This window comes from Grus americana, chromosome 1, assembly GCF_028858705.1.
Source record: "Grus americana isolate bGruAme1 chromosome 1, bGruAme1.mat, whole genome shotgun sequence".
In the NCBI taxonomy this organism is placed as follows: domain Eukaryota; kingdom Metazoa; phylum Chordata; class Aves; order Gruiformes; family Gruidae; genus Grus; species Grus americana.
The window spans coordinates 103,669,365-103,689,908 of NC_072852.1; the positions used below are offsets into that span (position 1 = coordinate 103,669,365).

Genomic DNA, 20,544 nt, shown 5'->3' on the forward strand with positions numbered 1-20,544 from the left:
TGGTGCCATAACACTCGCGTGTAAGCATGATCAACGTAACAAAGAGCAGATCTTGCCAGATAAGCTAGGTAGACCTTACAGGAAAGATTTTAAAATTGGTGACTGGAAAAAGCGTGCCGTTAAGACACTATTTCCATTTTGTTCAATGTGGCAATCTGGGTAGTTTTTCAGATCCACAGCTGCATTATTTCTGATCATGTCCTTATGTGGACTGGCAAAGGGACACGAACTCAGTATCATGAGGAATGGCCTTGCATTGGGTTGAGCGAGAGAGGTACCATGAGGATCCTTGTAGGATTGGTGGTATTCATAATCAGCGATGTTGAGGTGAGAGCGTATTGATGAAAGTCACAGATAATAGAGAGAGACGGGATTTTTGGAAACCACTGTGAAGAGAAAAATAGCACAGAAGGACTTGCTTTCCGGAAGGATGATGACAAATCCGAGGAAGTTTAAGCAAAGGTCAGCACGAGTGGCTAGGGAGCTAGAGGAATTTATAGCTTGAGCCGGGACCATTAATGGGAAATTTTCTGTCGACTCGACTGAAAGCAGGATTGAACCTATGCTGACTAAAAAGGAGACTGGAGCATTTATAAATGGCCCAGACAGGCTATAAATGTTTTAGAGATGGGATCAAGGCAGTCCCCAGAGACCCCATGCCTACAGCAAGCCCTCTTCACTGAGCTTGAAGACGTACCATGGGTGGGGTAGTGTGTCTTCTCTTTGGCCTCAGACATGCCCTGCGATTTGGCCCTTGTTCCCCCCACGGTGGCACGGCCCTCCCCAGAGGGCTCTGCCGGGGACAGGCTGGCCTGGCGTAAGGGTTCTTCAGCCACGCTGCCTCCTGACCCAGCGTGCCCCTTGCCGTCGACAGGGAACAGAGGTCTGCGTGTCCTGAAAATCTTCTGGGAATAAAGTAAGGGGATATGCCCTCTGCCAGCGCTGCACCTGCTGACGCGATATGAAAGTGTCCGGGGAGGCTGCTGGGCAGGGCTGCTTGCCTCTGCACTGCGGACGCCGAGAAAGCTGAAGGTATTTGCTTCTCCGGAGAAGAGAAGCAGACGAGAGTTTTATCAGGCCCAAATGAGTTTCTGGAACATGCCTATTCAGAAAAGTGGGGAAGGAGGAATACTAACACCTTGGTTTTCTGGTTCGTGCACAGTTGTCAGAGATGCTCTGCTATGGCAAATCAATGGGAATTTGTATCCCGTTACCTAAAGAAGCTATAATATTATTAGCTTGAAGGTCTCTTATAAATAACCTTCATGGGTAGTCAGAATTTTTGTCAATAAATTACTCAAAGATAAATTTAAAAAAAAAAAAGCTTTTGCGTTTGCAGTAGCTGTTTTGGAAGGTACAGATTTAAATGGAAAGTGTGTGGGCATGAACTGGCTACCCAGCTCACTCTGTTGTTTCTCCCTTACCTGTAGGGAGGATTACTAATGTTTTCTGCTTTTTTTTTTTCCATTTGTTTTTGTCTTTTATATGTTGAAAATACTGATCAGTGTAGGCTAAAATTAACTTCAAAACTGGCTTTTTATAAAATAGAATTCCCTACAACAGGCTCCGGTAACATGGATTTTGAATATTCAATTTTAGGTGTAGCTACCTGAAATCTTTTGCAGGGGCTAATAAATAGAATGATACCTTGAAACTAATGTTACCTTAATGGTATTTTTATCAACATACTTTTCCTTGCTCAAAGTGTGGGTTACTTTTTTTTCTTGGGTTTTGGGTTGGTTTTTTTTTTTCCTCCTGCCTTAACTGCGAAGTAATGTTGTACTACAGAAAATTCCATACATTGTCTTCTTTGCAGCATGTGCACTTTGGCATATTTTCAGTGCGTGTTGGCCAGCCATCATGAACATTTGCATTAGTCACCACTTTGTGGTATCTGAGATGTTGCCGTCTCCCTGCCTCCCTGTACTTAGAATAGGAAATTGTGGTAACTGTAGTATCTTTGCTGGTAGACAATTTTTGTTAAATGCCTCCTTCCTCGCTCCTGAAAGCCCATAGAAGCTACTCAGATTATTTTTATGTTTTTTCTTTCTCAAGGACAGCGCTGAAATGGCTATTTCTCCATTGCCATGTCCCATAGAGGCCAGGTATCTGACATAATGGTATCTGTAAAGACAATTGATTGTGCTCACTGTTTTAAAGGTGGGAAGGAAAGGAGACCCTTCAAACACTGTGGAAATGTATGGTAGTTGGGGGTTGTGGTTCAACACAGAGGTGGTTCTTGTTGATGGGGTTGCTGCACACTTAATATTCATTAGCGTACTCTGTGAGCACTCAGGGTGGATGTAGTTTTCTTGCATGTTCTCATAACCTGGATGGACCCTATATCTCCAGTGACATGACTTGACCTTGACCAGTGAGGTTGGTCTCTGCAGTTACACTCAATGGTGTTTCAGTGGGGGCCGATCCGTGACAGTGGGAATGGCTTTGTGAAATGTGCACGTGTTTGAAAAATGGAGATGCCCGAACATGTTTTCTGTGGCCTAGATCTTCTGCATGATTGGTAAAGCCAAACTGGTATGCAATCTGGGATGAATTCATATTGGCAAATCCAGTGGTTTAAAGTGCTCTCTCCTGGTATTAAAGTTGTCCTGCAGTTACTTTGTGGTTTTCTGTGCTATTTTGAAGTGAGATGGTTTGGATTTAGGGCTTTTCCATGCAGATAACAGCCAGATAGTTTCCAAAAACTCTCGATTACAGAGATTAATTTTCCAGAATACTGGCAATGCATTGTCAAGCTCTGTTCCTCTGTTAAGCAGTGAGGAAAACAACAGACTGGACATGAAGAAGCTTGTTTTTGCTTTTTTTTTTCTTCAGCCCTGTTGCCAACGCTGTAAGCCGTGTGCACTCTCCATCTCAGCCTAATCCCTTGTAACAAGGAACAATTTACAAACAACAAACAATACCAATTTCGGAGGGGTGCTGAGGCTTCTGTTATATGCTTGAAGCTCTCTGCAGTCTTCTAGCATGAATTACAATAGAAATACATTGCTAAAAAAAGAAGCAACCTTTTGAAGAAAGCCATGTTGGAGTACAGTCAGCTAGATGAGCTTGCAGCCTCTGAAGCGGTTTGGCACAGAGAAGTTCTCTATGTTTGTCCATTGTACATTTGCAAAGTTTATTTCCAATATCGGAAGTTAATCAGGCTCAATAAACTGCCTAAATCAAAGCCAACTGATGTGTGGAAGAAGTGTCTATGATTTTAATGGATTTTAAAACAGGTACAGAAGTGTCCTAGTGATGCAGTCAGAAAACACTTTTACAGTTTTTGTTTCCAAAACGTTTTTGTGTAAGCAAAGTTCAGAGGCAGGAGGGTTTGAAGAATCTGTTCATTCTCAATAGTGTCTTCACCCAAGTCTCATTCCAGTTGCTTGTTAAACAAAGTGAAACAAAAGGTCATTTAAAAAAAATAATATAAATATTTTTGTAAATGTTGTATCAGGAACAGAGGATTCCTCGCCTCGTCATATATTAAACTTCCCTGGCTTTATTTCTCCGTAGGCTATTTTTATGACTGTTCTTTCATCAGAGGTAAAGTCCTGTATTTTTATGTTTCCATTTTTGCACAAAAAACAAACACAACTATTTGAGCTGAGACATATTGCATGAAGCAATGCTTTCAAACATGACCTGGGAAGAGGATTGTGAGAATGGAGGTGCCAATACTTTCCTACACATCAAAAACACTAACCGCCCCTTCAAAAGAGGAATTTTTAGAATGTGATTTCATAATGTAGAAGTATTGGAATCCATTTAAATATAAGTTGAGCCCTGGCTGTAAGAAGCAGCAGTCTTTTATTTCTGACAAAAGCTTCTTTCAGTTACATAGATGATTCTGCTTGTCTGATCCTATTGGGTGCAGGGCAGCGTGATATAATCTATAAGGGAGTAACGTAAGATGCGTTAGCTACAATCTTTATCCCATCAAAGCATGCAATTAGTTTGAGAAGATCTGGTATTCTTCCTTTAGCCAAATGTTTCATGTTCTGCAGTGTGACCTGATTCTCTGTCCTCAGAAGCATTTACAGCTGCAACAGCTGCCTTTCTAAATGATGTGTTCTGGTCCGGTCAGGAATTAGCCTTTCCTCATAATTCCTGTACCAAGATCCTGAGAGAGCTGCGACTCTTGAGCCTGGAGAAGAGAAGTCTTCTTGGGCTGATCTTATCAATATGTGTAAATACCCGATGGGAGGGAATTAAGATGGGGGAGCCAGGGTCTCCTCAGCAATGCTTGCTGACAGGACAAGAGGCAATAGGCACGAATTAGAAACCAGGAAATCTCATCTGAACACAAGAAAATACTTCCCCTCCCCCCCCCCCAATTGTTGAGGGTGGCTAAACCCTGGAACAGGTTGCCCAGAGAGGTTGTAGAGTTTGGATCTCACTCAAAATCTGACTGGACACAGTCCTGGACAACCTGCTCCAGGTAACCCAACTTGAACCAGGGGCATTGGACTAGACGATCTCAAGAGGTCCCCTCCTACCTCAACTGTCCTGTGATTCTGTAATTGCTGAGGAAGCTTGAGTTCAGTGTTACAAATTTCAGAGAGTAGAAAATCATTGTGGGGTTTTTGTCATTAAATTTGTTGTTCAGTTTCAGTCATACTTCATTTCTCTCCTCTCTACCAGAAAGCTCAACGATTTCAAGCCAAAGGAGCAGTTTCCCAACTTCATTTTGGACCAGCTCTTATCAGCCTCCCCCTCCACCGTGCTTAAGTGGAGTACACCCCGATTTCCCCGTTACTGCACCAGGCACCTTCCCAACACCAGATCCCAGCAGCTGGCCAGGACACAGCCTTCATCAGACTGCCCCACCTCCTCCCCCTGCTGCATCTGAATCCTGGCATTATCCTTTAGCATCTCAGGTGAGCCCTTCGTATGCACACATGCATGACGTGTACATGCATCGCCATCACCCTCATCCACACATGCACCATCACCATCCCAGCTCGCACCGTGACCCCCGGTACGGGTCCCTGCTGATGCCTTCAGTCCGTGCAGCCAGGATTCCTGCTCCCCAGTGTGACGTGACAAAGACAGATCCCACTGCTGTCACCAGCGCTACCTCAGCATGGGCTGGAGCCTTTCATGGAACGGTGGACATTGTGCCAAGTTTTGGGTTTGACACAGGTAAGATGGTTCGATTGTGTCTGTGACTTGTTTTAGCAGGAAGAATTTGAGCAAAGCAGCAGATTTCCTGCAGCTGAAGCAGGGCTTGTTCTCAGGGCCTTCTCCAAATATATTTCCAGGTGGGAACCCCTCCTGAAATTGCTGTCAGGGCAGATGAGCTGTTAAACATCCAGCTCTTGCTGTCTTTTGCTGTGAGACCTTTGTCTGCCTTGGTCCCATTCAAGTCAAATGAGTTGTGACGTGATACATGGTTTTTTGGTTTAAATCTTGTGGGAAATGGTTAATTAAACATCCATATGGAAGCTTCCAGCTTGTTCAGCTAATTCATATGTGTATTCACCAAAATATTGCTCCGATGAGGACTGAACTAATAACTTGTCAGTACACAGGATTGCATCTTACTCATCGAAATTGGAACAGATCAGCATTTCCTTCCTGTGTAGTATCCAGGTGTCACATAGAGAGTAGAGATGCTGGTTGAGCTGTACTCATCATCAAACTAAACTTCTTTCTGTTAGGTCTAGGCAGAGAACCTGTGAATTAGGTTCATTTTACCGCAGGGTCTGTAGCTGTAGGACTATAGCCTCCATAAACTACATCTGCACCTGCGAGGTTTGACGGGCAGGCTCTCCTCTCAGCGTTAGGAGCAGTCTAGCAGCCCTCACTGTTCACAGTTGCTTGTGATCAGGTGATGGGTGGCTAACAGTTCCCAGCACATCCATCCTGGAGCTTACACGCACTGTTTTGAGGTCTCCTTTTTCTGCTTGGTATTTATCTGACCAGCAGCAATCCTTGCAGATTAAACAATCTTCTTAAACACGGTATGTTATTTATTAAGAAATACTAGGGTTGCATCTCTCTCCCCCTTTCCTTAAGGTATCTGTTTGTCTTCTTGATAGCTCTAGCTAACTGATTCAATGTGTGAGAAGCACTTCCTTGCTTTGATCACTGTGCAGGGGAACAAAGAATTGATAGAGAAAAAATGCTATTTCTTACATATGAAATACTATGAACCCAAAACTCGATTATAACTGAGACAACCTAACACAAATATCTCTCTCTTCCCTTAATAGCAACTGGGAACCAATAATCTCTTCTAAATACCGTGCCACTTGCTGCCTCAAGAAATTAAGGAATAGGATTCTTAACACTGGGCAATTTTGTATCTATTGAAATGTTTCCAGTCATGCTAATGATAGAAGAGGAATTACATTTTGTGCTTTGAGTATAAAATGATAATCTGACAAGACTGGGATCTCAAGTTTTGCCTTTCTGACAAATTCTGTGTCACTGTCACAACTAGAGGGGATGAGCCCCCTGGTCTGACAGTAGCCACAGCAGTCCAGCTTCAGAGCTCTGGCATTGGACTTACATTTTGGGGATGGAGCCAAGAACTGCGTAAGGGATTGTTAGTCAGGAGAATCCACTACCCGGCTTAGGTGTAAGTCCAGCCTAGACTGTGAGTTGTTTCAGTGCTAGGCAAGTTGGTTTGCTTACTGCTACTTTGTTGGTAGTAGTATGTCTAATAAACCAGTTGTTTTTTGTCTTTTTTGTAAGAGCACAGTACCTCAAAAAAGACTACGGGTCCTAGCACTGCCTTACAGGACTAGTACAGCCTTTGCTTGGTGCTGCGCGCTCCTTGTGAAAATCCCTATGGAAGGGTACAGTTGGATGCTAATTTTGTCAGGGTCCTGATTTGGCAGTGCTTAACAGTGGCTTGCATGTCTTATAGTTGTCTACTCAGCGTGGGAGGCAGTGGAAAAGGCCTGAACTGTTAATTTCTGGCCCATGCCTGCTGTGTGGGTTTCAGTCCATGTGGGAGAAAAGAAAGAGGGGAAATGTGTGACTGGTTTGCAGGAAGATCTCAGAAGATCAATGTCTCACTTGTTTGTGACTATTCAAAATGGCCATGCACTGAAACACAACAGCAAAACCTTATCAGGCGGCCCCCATTTGGCATGTAAGACTTTGGAAACAAAGGAGCAAGCAACGAAACACAGCAGGTAGTGGTGGCCTGTGACACTGCAATTATTTGCTCTCTTAACCTGCACACACATCTCTCCTGTGCTCTCCAAGCAGAGGCTTGCTGGGAAGGGCAGGAAGGTTCTGAGCTCCCTTTCCAGCTTTGCCCGCAGCTTATAGATTTGAGACAAATGCTTTTGGTGACAGGCGTGATCGTGGTGAAAAGAGGGATTGTCATTGCCCCAGTGTTTTGTGTGCATGCCAAATGGTGTCATTCCGGGGAAGGTGTGTTGTGCTGCTGAGGAGAGCAGGGGGCTGCTGAAGCACCACACTGAGCCTCCTCCAGCATCTCTACCAGAACAGGTAGAGATTTTCTTGTTCCATGTCCACTCCAGGGGAGGATTATACTCAATAAGTCTCCACATTACACAGGATTTCATTATATTTAACTCTAATGTGAGACAGCAATCTCAACAGAGAGGCTAAAAACCAAAGGGCCTGGAAGAGCGTACCGACTTTCTGCAGCATAGAAGCGGTTTCTCTGGAGTAGGGTAATGCCGTAGTGACAAGAAAACTTCAGTTCTGGAACTCTTTGTTCATATGTCCGTGGAGAATAAAAGACATCAACCCGTGGAGCTGTCGATGTATCAGATTCTGTGAGCTTCAGATGATTTATATAAAAAAGCTCATTTGGTATATACCTAGATGTTGCCTTTCAGAACCCTTCAGATATGAAAATTATCTCCCTCACCTTCACTGTGGGTCACATTTCTTGTGCTACTGTCACATGCGATTATAGAAACATTTGCAAAATTCCTCACACTGAATTACGTGGAATGATAGTGTTGGGATCAGGGCAGGCTGGCTGTAACCTTGCCCTCTTCCAGCGACATTGTTGCATCTCTGCCATACTAAGCCAAATATTCAATGTCCTGAATGGATGATGCTGAATCACTTCAAAGGTTAAGAGGGGGCTCCCCTTGCATGCCCGGTGTAGTTTGGGAATTAATGTTTCAGAGCAGATTGTATGGGACATCAGCGTATCACCGTTCATAGAGCTAACGAAGTATCGATCTGTCTTGCACATCTGTTTGAATTTACATGGTCCTGGTTTAGAGGATGAAGAGGGATTTAGCTACCTGATTCCCATTAAATGTGGCTTAATCCTCACATTGTGTGCTACAAATTAACCCTTTTAGAAGCTTCTTTATTGGTACAAGTGGGATTAAAGAAAATGCTAGTCTACATCAGAATCTATTAAGACCCGTTACGTTTGTGGCTGCTGGTGTGCAGTGTCTTTCCAAAGCTGAAGTGTCCAAGCTATAATGCTCAATATAAAAGCATGTTTTATATCAAGCACTGATATAAACACATTGATATAAGCACAACGTGTTTGTGCTTTAGGCCACAACTCCCTGCCCTGCCGATGTGAAGCAAAGCCAGGTCAGCCTCTAACAGCATTGACTGCGGTTCACGGCACGCATACAGAGGGCACTGCTGCCACCATGATCCCGCTGTGCCGGGGCGGCCGGGCTTGGTCCTCCAGTTCACGTTGAGAGTGCACAACCTGAGTTGAGCACTTAGGACCAGGGGGTGGGGAGGGGAATTGCCGTCTTGCAGTGGAGCTGATGGTTGCGGCCATCAGCGTTTTCCTCGGGAGCAGGGCGGGAGGCTGCCCTGTGCACCGGGCACTTCAGGGGATCGGTTGGATCCAGCTGCGTGGGCAGCTGGCAGGTCTGCGGGCAGCCCTGTGGGGCGGAGAGCAGAGTAACGTGCCTTGCTACTGCACAGCCGAGGAGGATATCCTGTCCTGCTGTTGGACAGATGTGCTGGAGGAGGCTTCCCATAGCCACAGCGCGTTAAAAGCAGAGCAGGATTTTGGTATATCTGAGGGCTAGAAGTCTGTCTTAAAACTGAGGTGTACATCCTTTATCATGCAAAATTATGCACATTGAGATGCATGATTTTAAATTTAGGTGAAATAATGGACATCCTCTAGTCCTGGCTAACTATGGAACGTCCATTTTTGGAAATGCCTGTAGGTCGGTGTGTCATGTTGAATATGGAATTTGAGTGGTCAGTCTGCTGCCTTCTGTAGAGTTGTCTCTGTTCACACACATCCCATGAGTTTGTCACAACTCAGTAAGTTTGTTCAGATGTTCCCACAGAACCCGCATTCTGCTTGTGGGGCAGCTCGCTAACATGTTGGCACCCTAGAGATGGGGAGTTGTACTGGTGTGGCAGTACTGACTCAAGCAACGCAGGTGAGGATGTCTTTGCTAAGAGGAAATTGTTCTTGCAGCAGGCTGCAAGTGAAAGCTTTCGGTTAGTAGCAGGGTTATGCTAGGATGACATATTAGGACTGCAGATAGCCTTGCCATGAAGGAGATGGGAATATAATGAGGAAAAGGCATGGAAAGTGATCCACATTCAGTTCTGTAACTAAGGCAACTTTGGGTTTTTTTATTGTTTTCCGTGGCTGTTTAGACTTAATAGTGATACCTTAAACCTCCTTGTTAGAGTTATTTCTGTTTGTTGCAAAGACACCTGCCTAGGAAGGTGTCTGTTCAGCTGGTTATTCCCCTTCTACCAGTTGCTACAGTCAGGTGAACATCCTCTTAAATAGGTGTGTGAGTAATTTTTTTTAAGTTTCTAAGAGCCACGTAACCTGTTGCTCTTCTCATCAGCTTCCATTGCCTCTGGTAGCCTTTAGTGTTCCACTGCTGAACTTAAATGACTTCCTTACACTCTGAAAGGTTTCTGCTGACTCCTCCTCTTCTTTTCTCTCCTTTTTTTTTTTTCTCTTCGTTAAAAAAAAATTGTAAAGAACAGGGGAAAAATAACACAAAATTGTCATTACTAACTATGAGGGAGCTTTCAAGGAAACTAACGGTGGTTTATGATGACTCTGCCTGTGAATGCTGCTGCAGGAAAACAAGTAGCTCTTAAGCAACAAGGAGACATCTTCATTGAGTAAAGAGCCTCTGAACATGTTTTTATAGACATGCTTTACTGAGGGATATCCCAGTTTTTCCGATCTAAAGAAACAGGTGAATGTGTATGTGAGATGGAGCAGAAAGACACTGAACAGGGTTTGGCATGCTATACTTGGGTGCTCTGCTATCCCCAGCTGCTCACTGCTGGACACGCAAGTGTTTGGACGCTGCTTGGGGATCCTCACACAGATGGAGCAAGACGCTGTCATCTTTTATGTGACTGTTAGTAGCTTTGTAGCTCAACTCTGAAATGATGTTGATCGTCATAGGAAATTTAACCGTTTGTACTCCTAAAACAAGGAGGTGGTGGTCAGATCGGAACCCATCGTGCCTGTTAGGCTTTTTGAAAACATGGGTTTTCCTTTGCATTTCACTGTGTGATTAGATATGGAAATGAGATCTCCATGCTTAGCACATGGATTTGTCAATTTTCACAGGTTAACGATCAAATGAACGCGGACCTTCAATGGTTGCAACATCATTGAGGTCTGGAGTTGCACATACTTAGATTAGTGGTGAAATCGGCCCTAAATTCTTAGCAGATTAGGTACTTAATGCATTGGTCTTGGTACACTATGCAGCGGGACAATATATAGTATGACAGCGCAGAGCATTGCTGTCTATATAGTAATGATTTATAGTGGGAAGTGCACCTTCATTTCACGAAATGTGATTTGCTTAGCTCAAAACATCAAGGGCTAGGTTTTAAATCAGTGAGTCCTAAGTGCCTTGCTACGTCTTAAAATATGTGCCTGCACCTTTCTCCTTTCTACTTTCCCTATAAATGAGCAAGAACGTATCTTCTTCTTTGGGAAGTTTCATTTGCACCTCCCCCTCTATTGTCTGGATTTTAGGTATACGCCCTGTTGGGTGTAAATCTAGTGAAGATTGAATCCCTCTGCAACAGAGAAATCTTAGATTATAACACAGGTTCCAAGTCTATAACGCTAAAGCCACAACATAGCACCACATTTATTAGATAGTCCTCACTTTTTATAAAGGAAAATGTTAGAGGAACTCATAACAAACGCAAGCTGAAAATCAGTAATTCTTCCCATGTGGAAGCACTAGCCCTTCTTGGCTAAAAATCTGACACTCTCTAGGTGAAATTATTTGAGGTTTTTTACTTGTTGCAGGAACATTTTCCCTTTCTAAGGTGAAATGCCATAGAAACTGTGAGATCCTAAATTGTCACAGGCCTTTTCTTAAAGAGGTAGGGTCTGTGGCTGGCCCCCATCAGGAAAAATTATTCTGTTGCATACTGGATTGTCTGTGCGGACCTTGCTGGAGGATTTTAACGTGCCATGTCATGCTCCAAAGGAGGCCAAAATGAAGGAAGTGCACACAGGATTTTATCAGCGTTCCTAAACCGCTTGAGTCAGTCTAAAACTTAAGTGTGGTTCAAGCTTATCCCATATAAACAATAACATAGGGAGCAATAGCAACGTTACTAACAAGTCCACTAGGCTGGTAAGTTGTGAGTTGGGTTTTTGTTGTTGTTGTTGTGGTTTTTTAAATCAAAACCTGTTTATCCTTACTTCAGCTGCTTGGGGAGGGGGAGGAAGAAGCTGTATCAACTTCTAAATTTTACTTTTTTTTCTTTTCTGAAATGTAGGTCTACAGCATCAGGACAAGAACAAGGAAACTTCTTGGTTCTGAAGTTCAGATAAATTAGGACCAGCTAGAGCTGGAGTCAGCGCAGCTGGGCAGGCGATCTAACAGTCGTTGACTCCTTCTGCATGGGGCAAAGGACACACATGAAGATGGAAGAGCCAACCATTCTGGTTTTGCTATTGAGCCTTTTGTTTGTAAGGCTGTTAATGGGTCCCATAGTGTTGGAAAAGAACAAAAACCTAACTATTCTTTCTTTTCTCATCTGAGCCTGCTGCAGCTGGGCAACCTAACTCCTTTCTGCTCCTTTAACAGTGTTTTGTTTTGTTCAGCTTGATATTTTTACGAACAGTCTCAATTGTCAGGAAAAAGACTCTCCCTTGACTACAGTGCGCCTCCTTTCAGGAATACAGTATTTTGTAGCTCTTTGTGCATCTATTTTTGTAGAAATACAGAAAGTTTGGGTAAGGATTGATGGGCTATTTTAGGATGACATATTTTTTTAAAAAAAATTGTAAAATTGTTAAGTTCTGTTTAAAGAACTTGCTCTCAGAGAAGCACTGGCAAAAAATGTATAAAATGCTATTTTTAGATGTCTGTGATGTGTTTGTGCATTTTTATTTTTTTTTGTTTTGTTACCTCAAATGTCTATCTTTCCTTTCTTTTTAAAGAGCTAAACCTTCCTTGTTGCCAAATTACTAGATTTTGATGTTTTTGTCCTTTTGTTCTAGCTTAAGCAAGTGTATTTCGCACCTAAAGTTTCAGCCAAATATTTTTCCTGATGGTGTTAGATTGTGGTAGGGTGCTTTTATTTTCTTGCTTCTAGAGGTGGCTTTGTGCTGTGCTGATCGTCAGAAGCTTGCAAACACCTTTAGCATGGAGCGAAGCCTGGGGTTACAGGAACTGCATTTCCAACCCATCCATTCTTTCAAAATGGACCAAATACTCTTATGGACTTTAATCAGACGTGAATTTGGGCCTCATCCATCATCCATTGAAGCTGTTGAACACAGTCCTCTATGGGTTATGTTTCAGGCCCTCACAGTGCTCATAGATGTCAGTATACTCTTATTTTAACTCATGAGGCAGGACTTTCAGCTAAGCCATTTCAAGGGTGGTAATGTATAACATCCATATTCAGGAAAGAAACATCAGTTTTACAAAAACATGTGACTTGTGGAAACAAAATGTTTTTAACTGGCCTGATCTGTCTGCTGAGCACCTCAAGGAAAGCGCTGAAATTTTCAAGTCCTGTTGACTTCAAAATCTGTTTGTCTAACCTCAGATTCGCTGTGGGCCTTACGAAGACCCCAGCTGCAGCTCTGGAATGTCATAAGAAGTTGCATGTGCTCGGTGTGCACAAATTCAGGCTTGGCTGCCATCCGGGTAAGAATCTGAACTTGGAAACGACGTGGCCACGTCTAGCCACTGCATTCTGCAAGGTGTTCGGAAACACCATTTCTGGCCTGGACCTTGGGTCTGGCTTGCATAATAAGGACTTTAGTTGAAGCCAAGGTGAGCACAATCCAATCCTGAATAAGGGCTGCAAGATGACCCTTGCAGCCCCCGTGCCGCGATGGGCTGGAGCTGGGTCAGCCGCCGTGCCCAAGCCCAGCGACACCAGCGTGAGTGTCAGCAGGTGCTCAGGCGGGTCCGAGCGCAGGGTTGGGGCCTGGGTTGCCAGATCCTAGCTGTTGCTTGGAGGTGCTGCCTTTCTGCACTCTGCACCCAGGGTCTCTCTGTAATACTGCCCAAGGCTCTTATAACCTACGATACTTCTGTTACCACTGTTTTCAGACATGCCTGTCTGAAAGACAAACCAGCTAGATGGAAACCAAGACACAAACACGTGGCAGAGATAAGAAACAGTTTAATTTCAAGGCAACAAGCATTGTAAATGTCGGTTTGTCAGGTGGAGACCACATGGATCTGCGTGTGAAAGGGGAGGGGGAGTGTTGGGATGTGCATGCCGCTCCGAGGTTTGGGCCTCCCTCCCTGCGCTGCTGCTTCTCTCCAGGCTGTTTGAACTTGATCCTACGAGGTGTTGAGTGTTCCCCCTTGCCGCGTGAGAGGGCTTGACACGCTGGCACCAGAGGCATTAGGATTATGTCACAATTTGGCAAGACCCTCAAGTGTGTACCTTGCTGATTTGAAGTTTGAGACAGCGTAAAAGTGCTGAATGGACTATGCTTAAATATTACTTTAAAATAGTAATATTAAGTTTCTGTGTTGGGATGCTGAATTAAATGTGGTGGGGTTTTTTTTTCCCATCGTTATAGTCCATCAGCATTTCTTTCTCTTAAAAGTTCACGCTCATGACAGTTCTATATATTATTGCTGCTCTGGTGGAGCTGGCTCCTCAATTTGTCAATGAATTTGTAATGCAATGGGAAAACTCTATGGGAGGGAACGTAGTAACAGCTGCCACAGTTCACTTTCTTATCAGGACAGTATAGTTCAGGAAATAGCTCACAATAAAAGTTCTGACTTAGGAATTCTGACAGTATTAGAAATACTGGGAGGAAAAAAAAATCCAAGCTTCTTTTTTATTTTTATTATTTTTTAGATTTTTTTTTCTGGACTTTGGCAAAGCTGGAAGTCAAAGAGGCGATGTATCCTCTTTGAACTTCAGGGCTGGTGAGTTTGGGTGGTGAGGGGAGCAAAAGAAAAGGCAACGTTTCTTTCTGAGGTGTCGTGCGTTTGACTTCCTGAAATAGTTGGAAGTCTAGCAAGCGCAGTCAGTTCATTGCCTTCCTCTTTGCAAGTTCAGATGATGAGGGACCTCCTCCTGTTCCCTAGACATGTCAAAGCAGAATGGGACAGGAAAAAACAGGCCCACAGTTTGCACTGGAATCCCTTTCTGGATTGTTTTGTTGAGTTGATGGGTAGTGGGGATGAATATGTGGTGAAGCTATTGCCTCTTCCACTTCAAGGACTACTGTTACGTGCCCAGTTTCCACTGCTGAACCTGTGAGTGTGCTGAAGGAACTTCTGTTGCTCTGCAGGCTCTGGGAGACAAGTGCCAATAAAACCCTGCTATCGTCTGTAGCCATTCATGTACCAGTCAGTCAACTCTGAAAGTCAAATAAATTCATTTTTTTCCTCAGTCACTAACCATCCCCTGTACTAACAACTGAGTTGAAAGTAAAAGCACAAGTGCATAGCAGTAACCCTACTTCTATGTTCTACAATTTGAAGGACGGGAAAGAAAAAATTTTTCCCTGCGACAGACTTTTAAGTTAAATTCAGATTTAATTTTCTCTCTCTCATGTACACGGACACTTACACACACGCACAAATGTGCTTATGAGAAGCAGATGCTGTGATGGTTTTGTTCTGGAAAGGGGAGGGGAGCGCTTGCTCGCAACGTTGCAGTTACAGAAAATTAATGGCAGTGAGAAAGAAACAGAAATGTTAAGATTGCTCATGTTTCCACAGATAGGAAAAAAGGCCCTTAAAATCAGGTCACAGACAAGTTATGTGTCTTAACACATTACTAAAGGAGTTGCTTCATTGTTTTTGTGTGTGGTGAGTTCTGATGCTGTCCCAAGAAAGTGGATGATTCATTTTGCGAGGACTTATGAAACATGATGTACTCTTGTCACTATTTCTGGGAGAACATAGGGAAATTACTGTTTTATTTCAAGAAAATCTACATACTAAACTCCTTAATTCCTATTAATGTTGAGAAATCTGCTGTCAATTTTTGTGTCTTCATTTGAAGACTGGGAGGGTTCAAACTGTCCACCAGTTTCTGAAAAGCAGATACCAGTTTGTTTCAACTGGGCATTTCCATCCCAACAAGATGATGGAATAGTGCAGCTACTGACCGCTCAGCAGACTTGATTTCTGGAGAGCTGAATAAGCTATGCTTGGCAATAGTGAAATGCACTTTGTTCTGATTCCTCTGCTCGCCAGACACACAAATTCAGTTTATCTGATACCTCTTTCATCGTGTGATGGTCTTCAGTGAATGGCAGTTTTCTCTCAGTCATCTACTTCTGCCTGTAAACATGCTTTTGAGGATGAATCTCTCATCACAACTTTCAGAGAGAGCAGAGGTTGCAGGAGGGGAGCATCACGTTTCCCCCCACCTGCGCTCAGGATCGACTTGCCTGTACCCAGCCTTTCTGCTTCCAGGCTATTGTGTATGTCTTGCTCTCCTCCTCCTACAATTCCTTATGTGTATGTATATATACATATATATACAAATATATGTGTAGCTATACCTGGTTCCCTCTATTCCACCTTCATGCTTCAAAATGCACATCCTTTGGAAAATGAAGTGAATGACAGCACTAAATCTCATCTGAGACTGAGAAAATGTAGACATTTTATTGCATTCTCTGTAAGCTCAGTTTTGGAATTTTTATTATGGAATTTTTCCATACTAGTAAAAAGCAAAACCAAACAACAACAAAAACCCAACAACGACAACAAAAACCCCAAACCTTCAAAACCCCTGATTTGTTATATCTGTAAAGATGACTATGGAGTCAGCAGAGTTATGTAGAGAGGTGCAATATATTGCTTTTCAGCAGACAAGCATATCTTTTTGAATACGATTCTTTTAAGTAATTTCAGGTACAAGCTTTTTCTCCATATCAATGGACCAGCAACATATATTTCTTATAAACGATTTAGAAATATGTATATTTTTTAAATTGACTTCTTGGCTTTAATATGTCAGCCTTTGAGCTTTTAAAGGGTATTTGGATGATAAATATTGTTTATGTGTGGATTTTTAAAAAAGTTGATGTGTGTTGTTTGGAACTGAAATCTCATGAAAGCAGGAAGGTATTTAAAAATAAATACTGCTTTTACATATTAGCCCTATGGGCACAACCTGACAGTTGTGGTGCAGGAAGATGTCCCTTTAAAGGATTCTTGCCTGAGCACGGTCAAAATCCAGTCCCTGTGACTGGAGAGGCAGGAGTCTTTTTGCAAAGATTGAGCTAGTAGAGCTGCGAGCAGAGATGATCCTCTCCAGCATTGTATGTGGATGATTGGGCAGCCACTGATCAAGATACTAAATTTAGACTGTGTTGGGAGGTTTACAGTTGCCCCATTTTATGGGGTGAACTGGTTTCCAAGGGAAATTAGAGATGTTCCTGGAAACCTATGTTTTAGCTGCCCTTGGTCTGCACAGTGCCCATGACCCTCTCATTGTTCTTGCTCTGCGTTCTCCCTGACACGGTGGTGGGACCTGTGAAAGCTGGGCTGGAGTTCCTGTGAAATGCAGGATGTTTTTACCTCCCAATAAAGATAGTTTAGGGATGGGGATAATTAAAACATTGTAGTTATCTCATGCACCTGCTCAAAGACTCAAGCCTTCAAGATGGATCAGCTGTGCATCGTTGATGATGGCTGTTTGCGTACAGGAGCCCAAATACTGCTTCCTCCCCTTGGTGTCTTTGGAAATCTTCAATAGCTTTGAGATCATTGGGACCAGCCTCGAATACCTAAATTGCAGTCCAGTGTTGGCTGGCACAGTGTGGTGGCCTGGGATGTGATCCAACATTGATGGACATCAGTTGGAGTCAGCATTGATTCCAGTGAGCTTGGGCTCAGGTAACTAGTACCTATAGACAACCAGTATTTATAGCAGTTGAGGTTTACAGTAATCTAGTAAAGTATCTGCAGAACTATGCTGCACTTTCCCTGCTAGCACGTTTGTAGCTGTTGTTTAAAACCATCAGGCAAATCAGGGTCCCTTCTCCTTCCCCCACCTGTTTTCCAACCCTGCTTCCCTCAAAACTCCATCGAACTTTTTTGCCCCTCTCATCAAAACTGGTGGAGGGCTTTGTATAAAGAAAAGTGTCACTGTTTTAATTACTGAATAAATAATATAATGTGAATTTTATTGTTATATTTTTTATGTAGCATTTCCAGTTTGGTCTGTATTTCTCAACAATTAGCTAATGCTTTCTTTTTATTCTTATGCAACTGAAGAACTCATAAATCTCTTTGTAAATTACAGCATCCTGAGTTTCTATTTTTTTATGAGATTAATTTTTAGAGCCAAGGGTTTGTCTTCTGTTGAAAACATTGTAAAACAAGTGTCCTAAACTGGTTCTCTGCTAAAATTGGACGGAGTGAAAGCCTAGCATCAAAGGGATTTCAAACCAGGCTCTCATGAAGGCACTAGCTTTCCATTTCAGATAGTGTCAATTGCTTCTGCTACGTCATCTTTTTTTTTTTTTTTAATATCTTTTTAAGTTGCATTAACATGAGAGGCTAGTTTACAATCAGACCTGGTAGAATCACTACTTGACGCTTCTTAGTGTAACACCCTTCTTAATTTTATCATTTTCTGGCAGTTTTAGCAGTTGTCAAGTAGAGAGTTTCCATGCAAGTTCTTTATCTCAAATTGACTTTTTTTGGGCAAAGTTCAGTCATTCCCGCTAAGGAGGTAACTTTGCCCTTGCTAAAATTATTTTACAACTGTTTAATTAAGAAATGTTTGCATGCCTATGTTCTGGCTCAAGGGCTGAAGGTTTGGTGTTTTGGTCACAGATACATCATTTACTGTTCCAACAGAGGGGGGAAAAAACCTCCAAACTTTGGCCAAGCACTCAGCTTTTGAAAAATTGCCACTTGCATGCAATCAGCAGGGAGCTGTTAAGAGTTTAGTTGCAAAATCCTGTGAAGATTCTGACCATATGGGATATAGTCTGTTTCAGAGCATCGGGAGATGAGCAGGATTTTCCCCATACATCCTCCTCCAGGCCCTGTTTCCAGGACCAGACAGCAAGCGGGGTGCTTTTTCTTTGTCCAAAATGACCGTGTTCTGCTTTCTGAGGTCACGAGGAAGAGATGGGGAGAGCTGCCAGCCAGAAATGTAAGGAGAGGAAGGGCAGGAAAGGAGGATGGCGGGTTCAAAAGCATCTTGTAGGAGAGAGTGGACTGAGAGAAAGTCTCCATCGACAGTGGGGATGGAGATGGGATGGAGACCGCTGAAAAATAAGCAAATAATGCCTAACAATCACTTGGCTAATACATGAAGGACATAGGGGGGATGTGACAGCCATCAAAAAATACCAGAATAATGTGAGGACTTAGAAATTTAGTATAAACTGTCAAGGATAACTCAGGATGAATATTGCAGGAAACTTATTTCTTTGAAGTGAGCTGTGTACACTGCAGTTTAATCTCTGAGGAAAAGACGTTGGAGCCCTGTTGCTTTAAGACAATCAGAATTATCCTCAGTGAAGCAATTGTACTTTAGGAAGCAAGAATGCCTTAAGCTAGGGGATGAGCTTTTTCTTCTCCCTGTAACTTCTACTGCTCTCACCAGACTAGGGCTCCAGCTGCGTTGCCCCACGCCTGGGTTTCCAGGTGCTCGTGGGGGTTATTTCTATGTGCTCTCATTGCATCAAGAAATGAGAGAAGGGGAAGTAATGCTCAGGAGTAAGCAGCATTTTGTGACTGATTTTATTCATGATGAGCCACATCCTCTGTTAATGTAAATCAGTGACACTCAGTTGGCTTTAGTGACCTTAATGTCCATTGTGAATCTCATCGGTTACGTCCAAATAAATCTTGTTTCGGGTGTTATCAGCTGGAAACTGGGTCCCAGCCTGGTCCCTGGGGGAGGTGCTTCCCTTGGAGCCAAGATCCAGCCCTGTGACCTCAGCGGTGCTCAACACGTCTGGTGTGGGGAAAATGCCACAGAAAATATGAGGAGTGGGGCTGCCATCCTCCATGCTGGTGGAGGAGGTGAGCGTGGCTGGGGGCCAGCTGCTGGGGCTGGGGCTGGCTGGCCCCGGTGGGACAGGAGTGCCATCAGCCCTTCATGGAGACCCCAGGCACGATGGGGTCAGTCGTCCCGGCAGGACCTCGGGCTCTGAGGGGTTATGCTGCCTGCGTGACGTGGGAGGCCGGGTGGGGACCAAGACATCTGGTGAGAATTCCTCACGGCTGAGCTGTGCGTTGGGCTGGGATGCCGATTAATTTAGATGATTTCTTTTTTGGGGTTGTTGGGAGGAGGAGGGGGGCTGGATGCCGCAGCCTTCCAGTAATTGTGTCTCCTTCAGAATATCACTTTTGCTTTCTTTGAAGACAAGTGAGAAATGATATTTTTAAAAAGCCAAAACAACAAACCAACACCAGGAACTACACCAATGTCTTTGCCTTGACAATAACTGTACATCTGCAACGGTTTATCACTATGGGAAAATGAGCGGGTAATAAAGTTTTGATGTTGGCCGTTGCATGTACAGAGGTATCACAAGCTTTGAAAATGATTGGTTATGTGAATGCCCATAGTAGCACCAAGGTTCAAAGGGAGGTGGTTTGTTTTTCATGCCCATTTAGTTATGAATAACACCAGCTCTAATTTCCTCCTCCCACCAGCAAGCAGAGAGTCCTACATTGGAAGCCAAATATAGCAACAAAGATTTCTATATCTGGCCAAAACCAAAAAAATCTGTTCCCTTTTAAGAATAACACTCTCTTCTGATGGAGATGGATAAAGAGAAAATTCAACTTTAAGGAAGCCAGTTTCTCAGTGGGAAACTCCTTAGTTTCTCAAATGCCCAGTGTAAAAGGTATAAACTTATTTTTTGGCATCTATGTAGAAGCCAGTGGGGAGACTTCTGTAGAACCCCATCAGTAAAGCAATTTTAGGGTGACAATCCGCATAAATCTTTCCTTCTTGCTGATGTGCTTTTTCTGCCCTGCTTTGTCTGTCTTCTGAGCAACAGAGCCAATGCTGAATGGGAACTCCATGAGTTGCACAACTACTCCTGCTTTTTCTTCATCCTTTTCTTTCTGGTTTGCTTTTGTGGAGAAGTTAATTCCTTGGCTCTGTGGGACAGACCCCCGT

At 43.3% G+C, this 20,544-nt stretch overlaps 1 protein-coding gene across 4 annotated transcripts in view; it reads left to right on the plus strand.

Moving 5' to 3' along the window:
* Positions 1-17,694, plus strand: part of VGLL3 (vestigial like family member 3) — a 28,183-nt gene extending 10,489 nt beyond the window's left edge. For all 4 annotated transcript variants that reach the window (XM_054839411.1, XM_054839419.1, XM_054839436.1 and 1 more), the window contains exons 3-4: positions 4,648-5,148; positions 11,722-17,694. In XM_054839411.1, coding sequence (XP_054695386.1) covers positions 4,648-5,148; positions 11,722-11,765 — 545 coding nt within the window. In that variant the 3' untranslated portion in view covers positions 11,766-17,694. The remainder of the gene's footprint in view (positions 1-4,647; positions 5,149-11,721) is intronic.
* Positions 17,695-20,544: the final 2,850 nt, after the last annotated feature.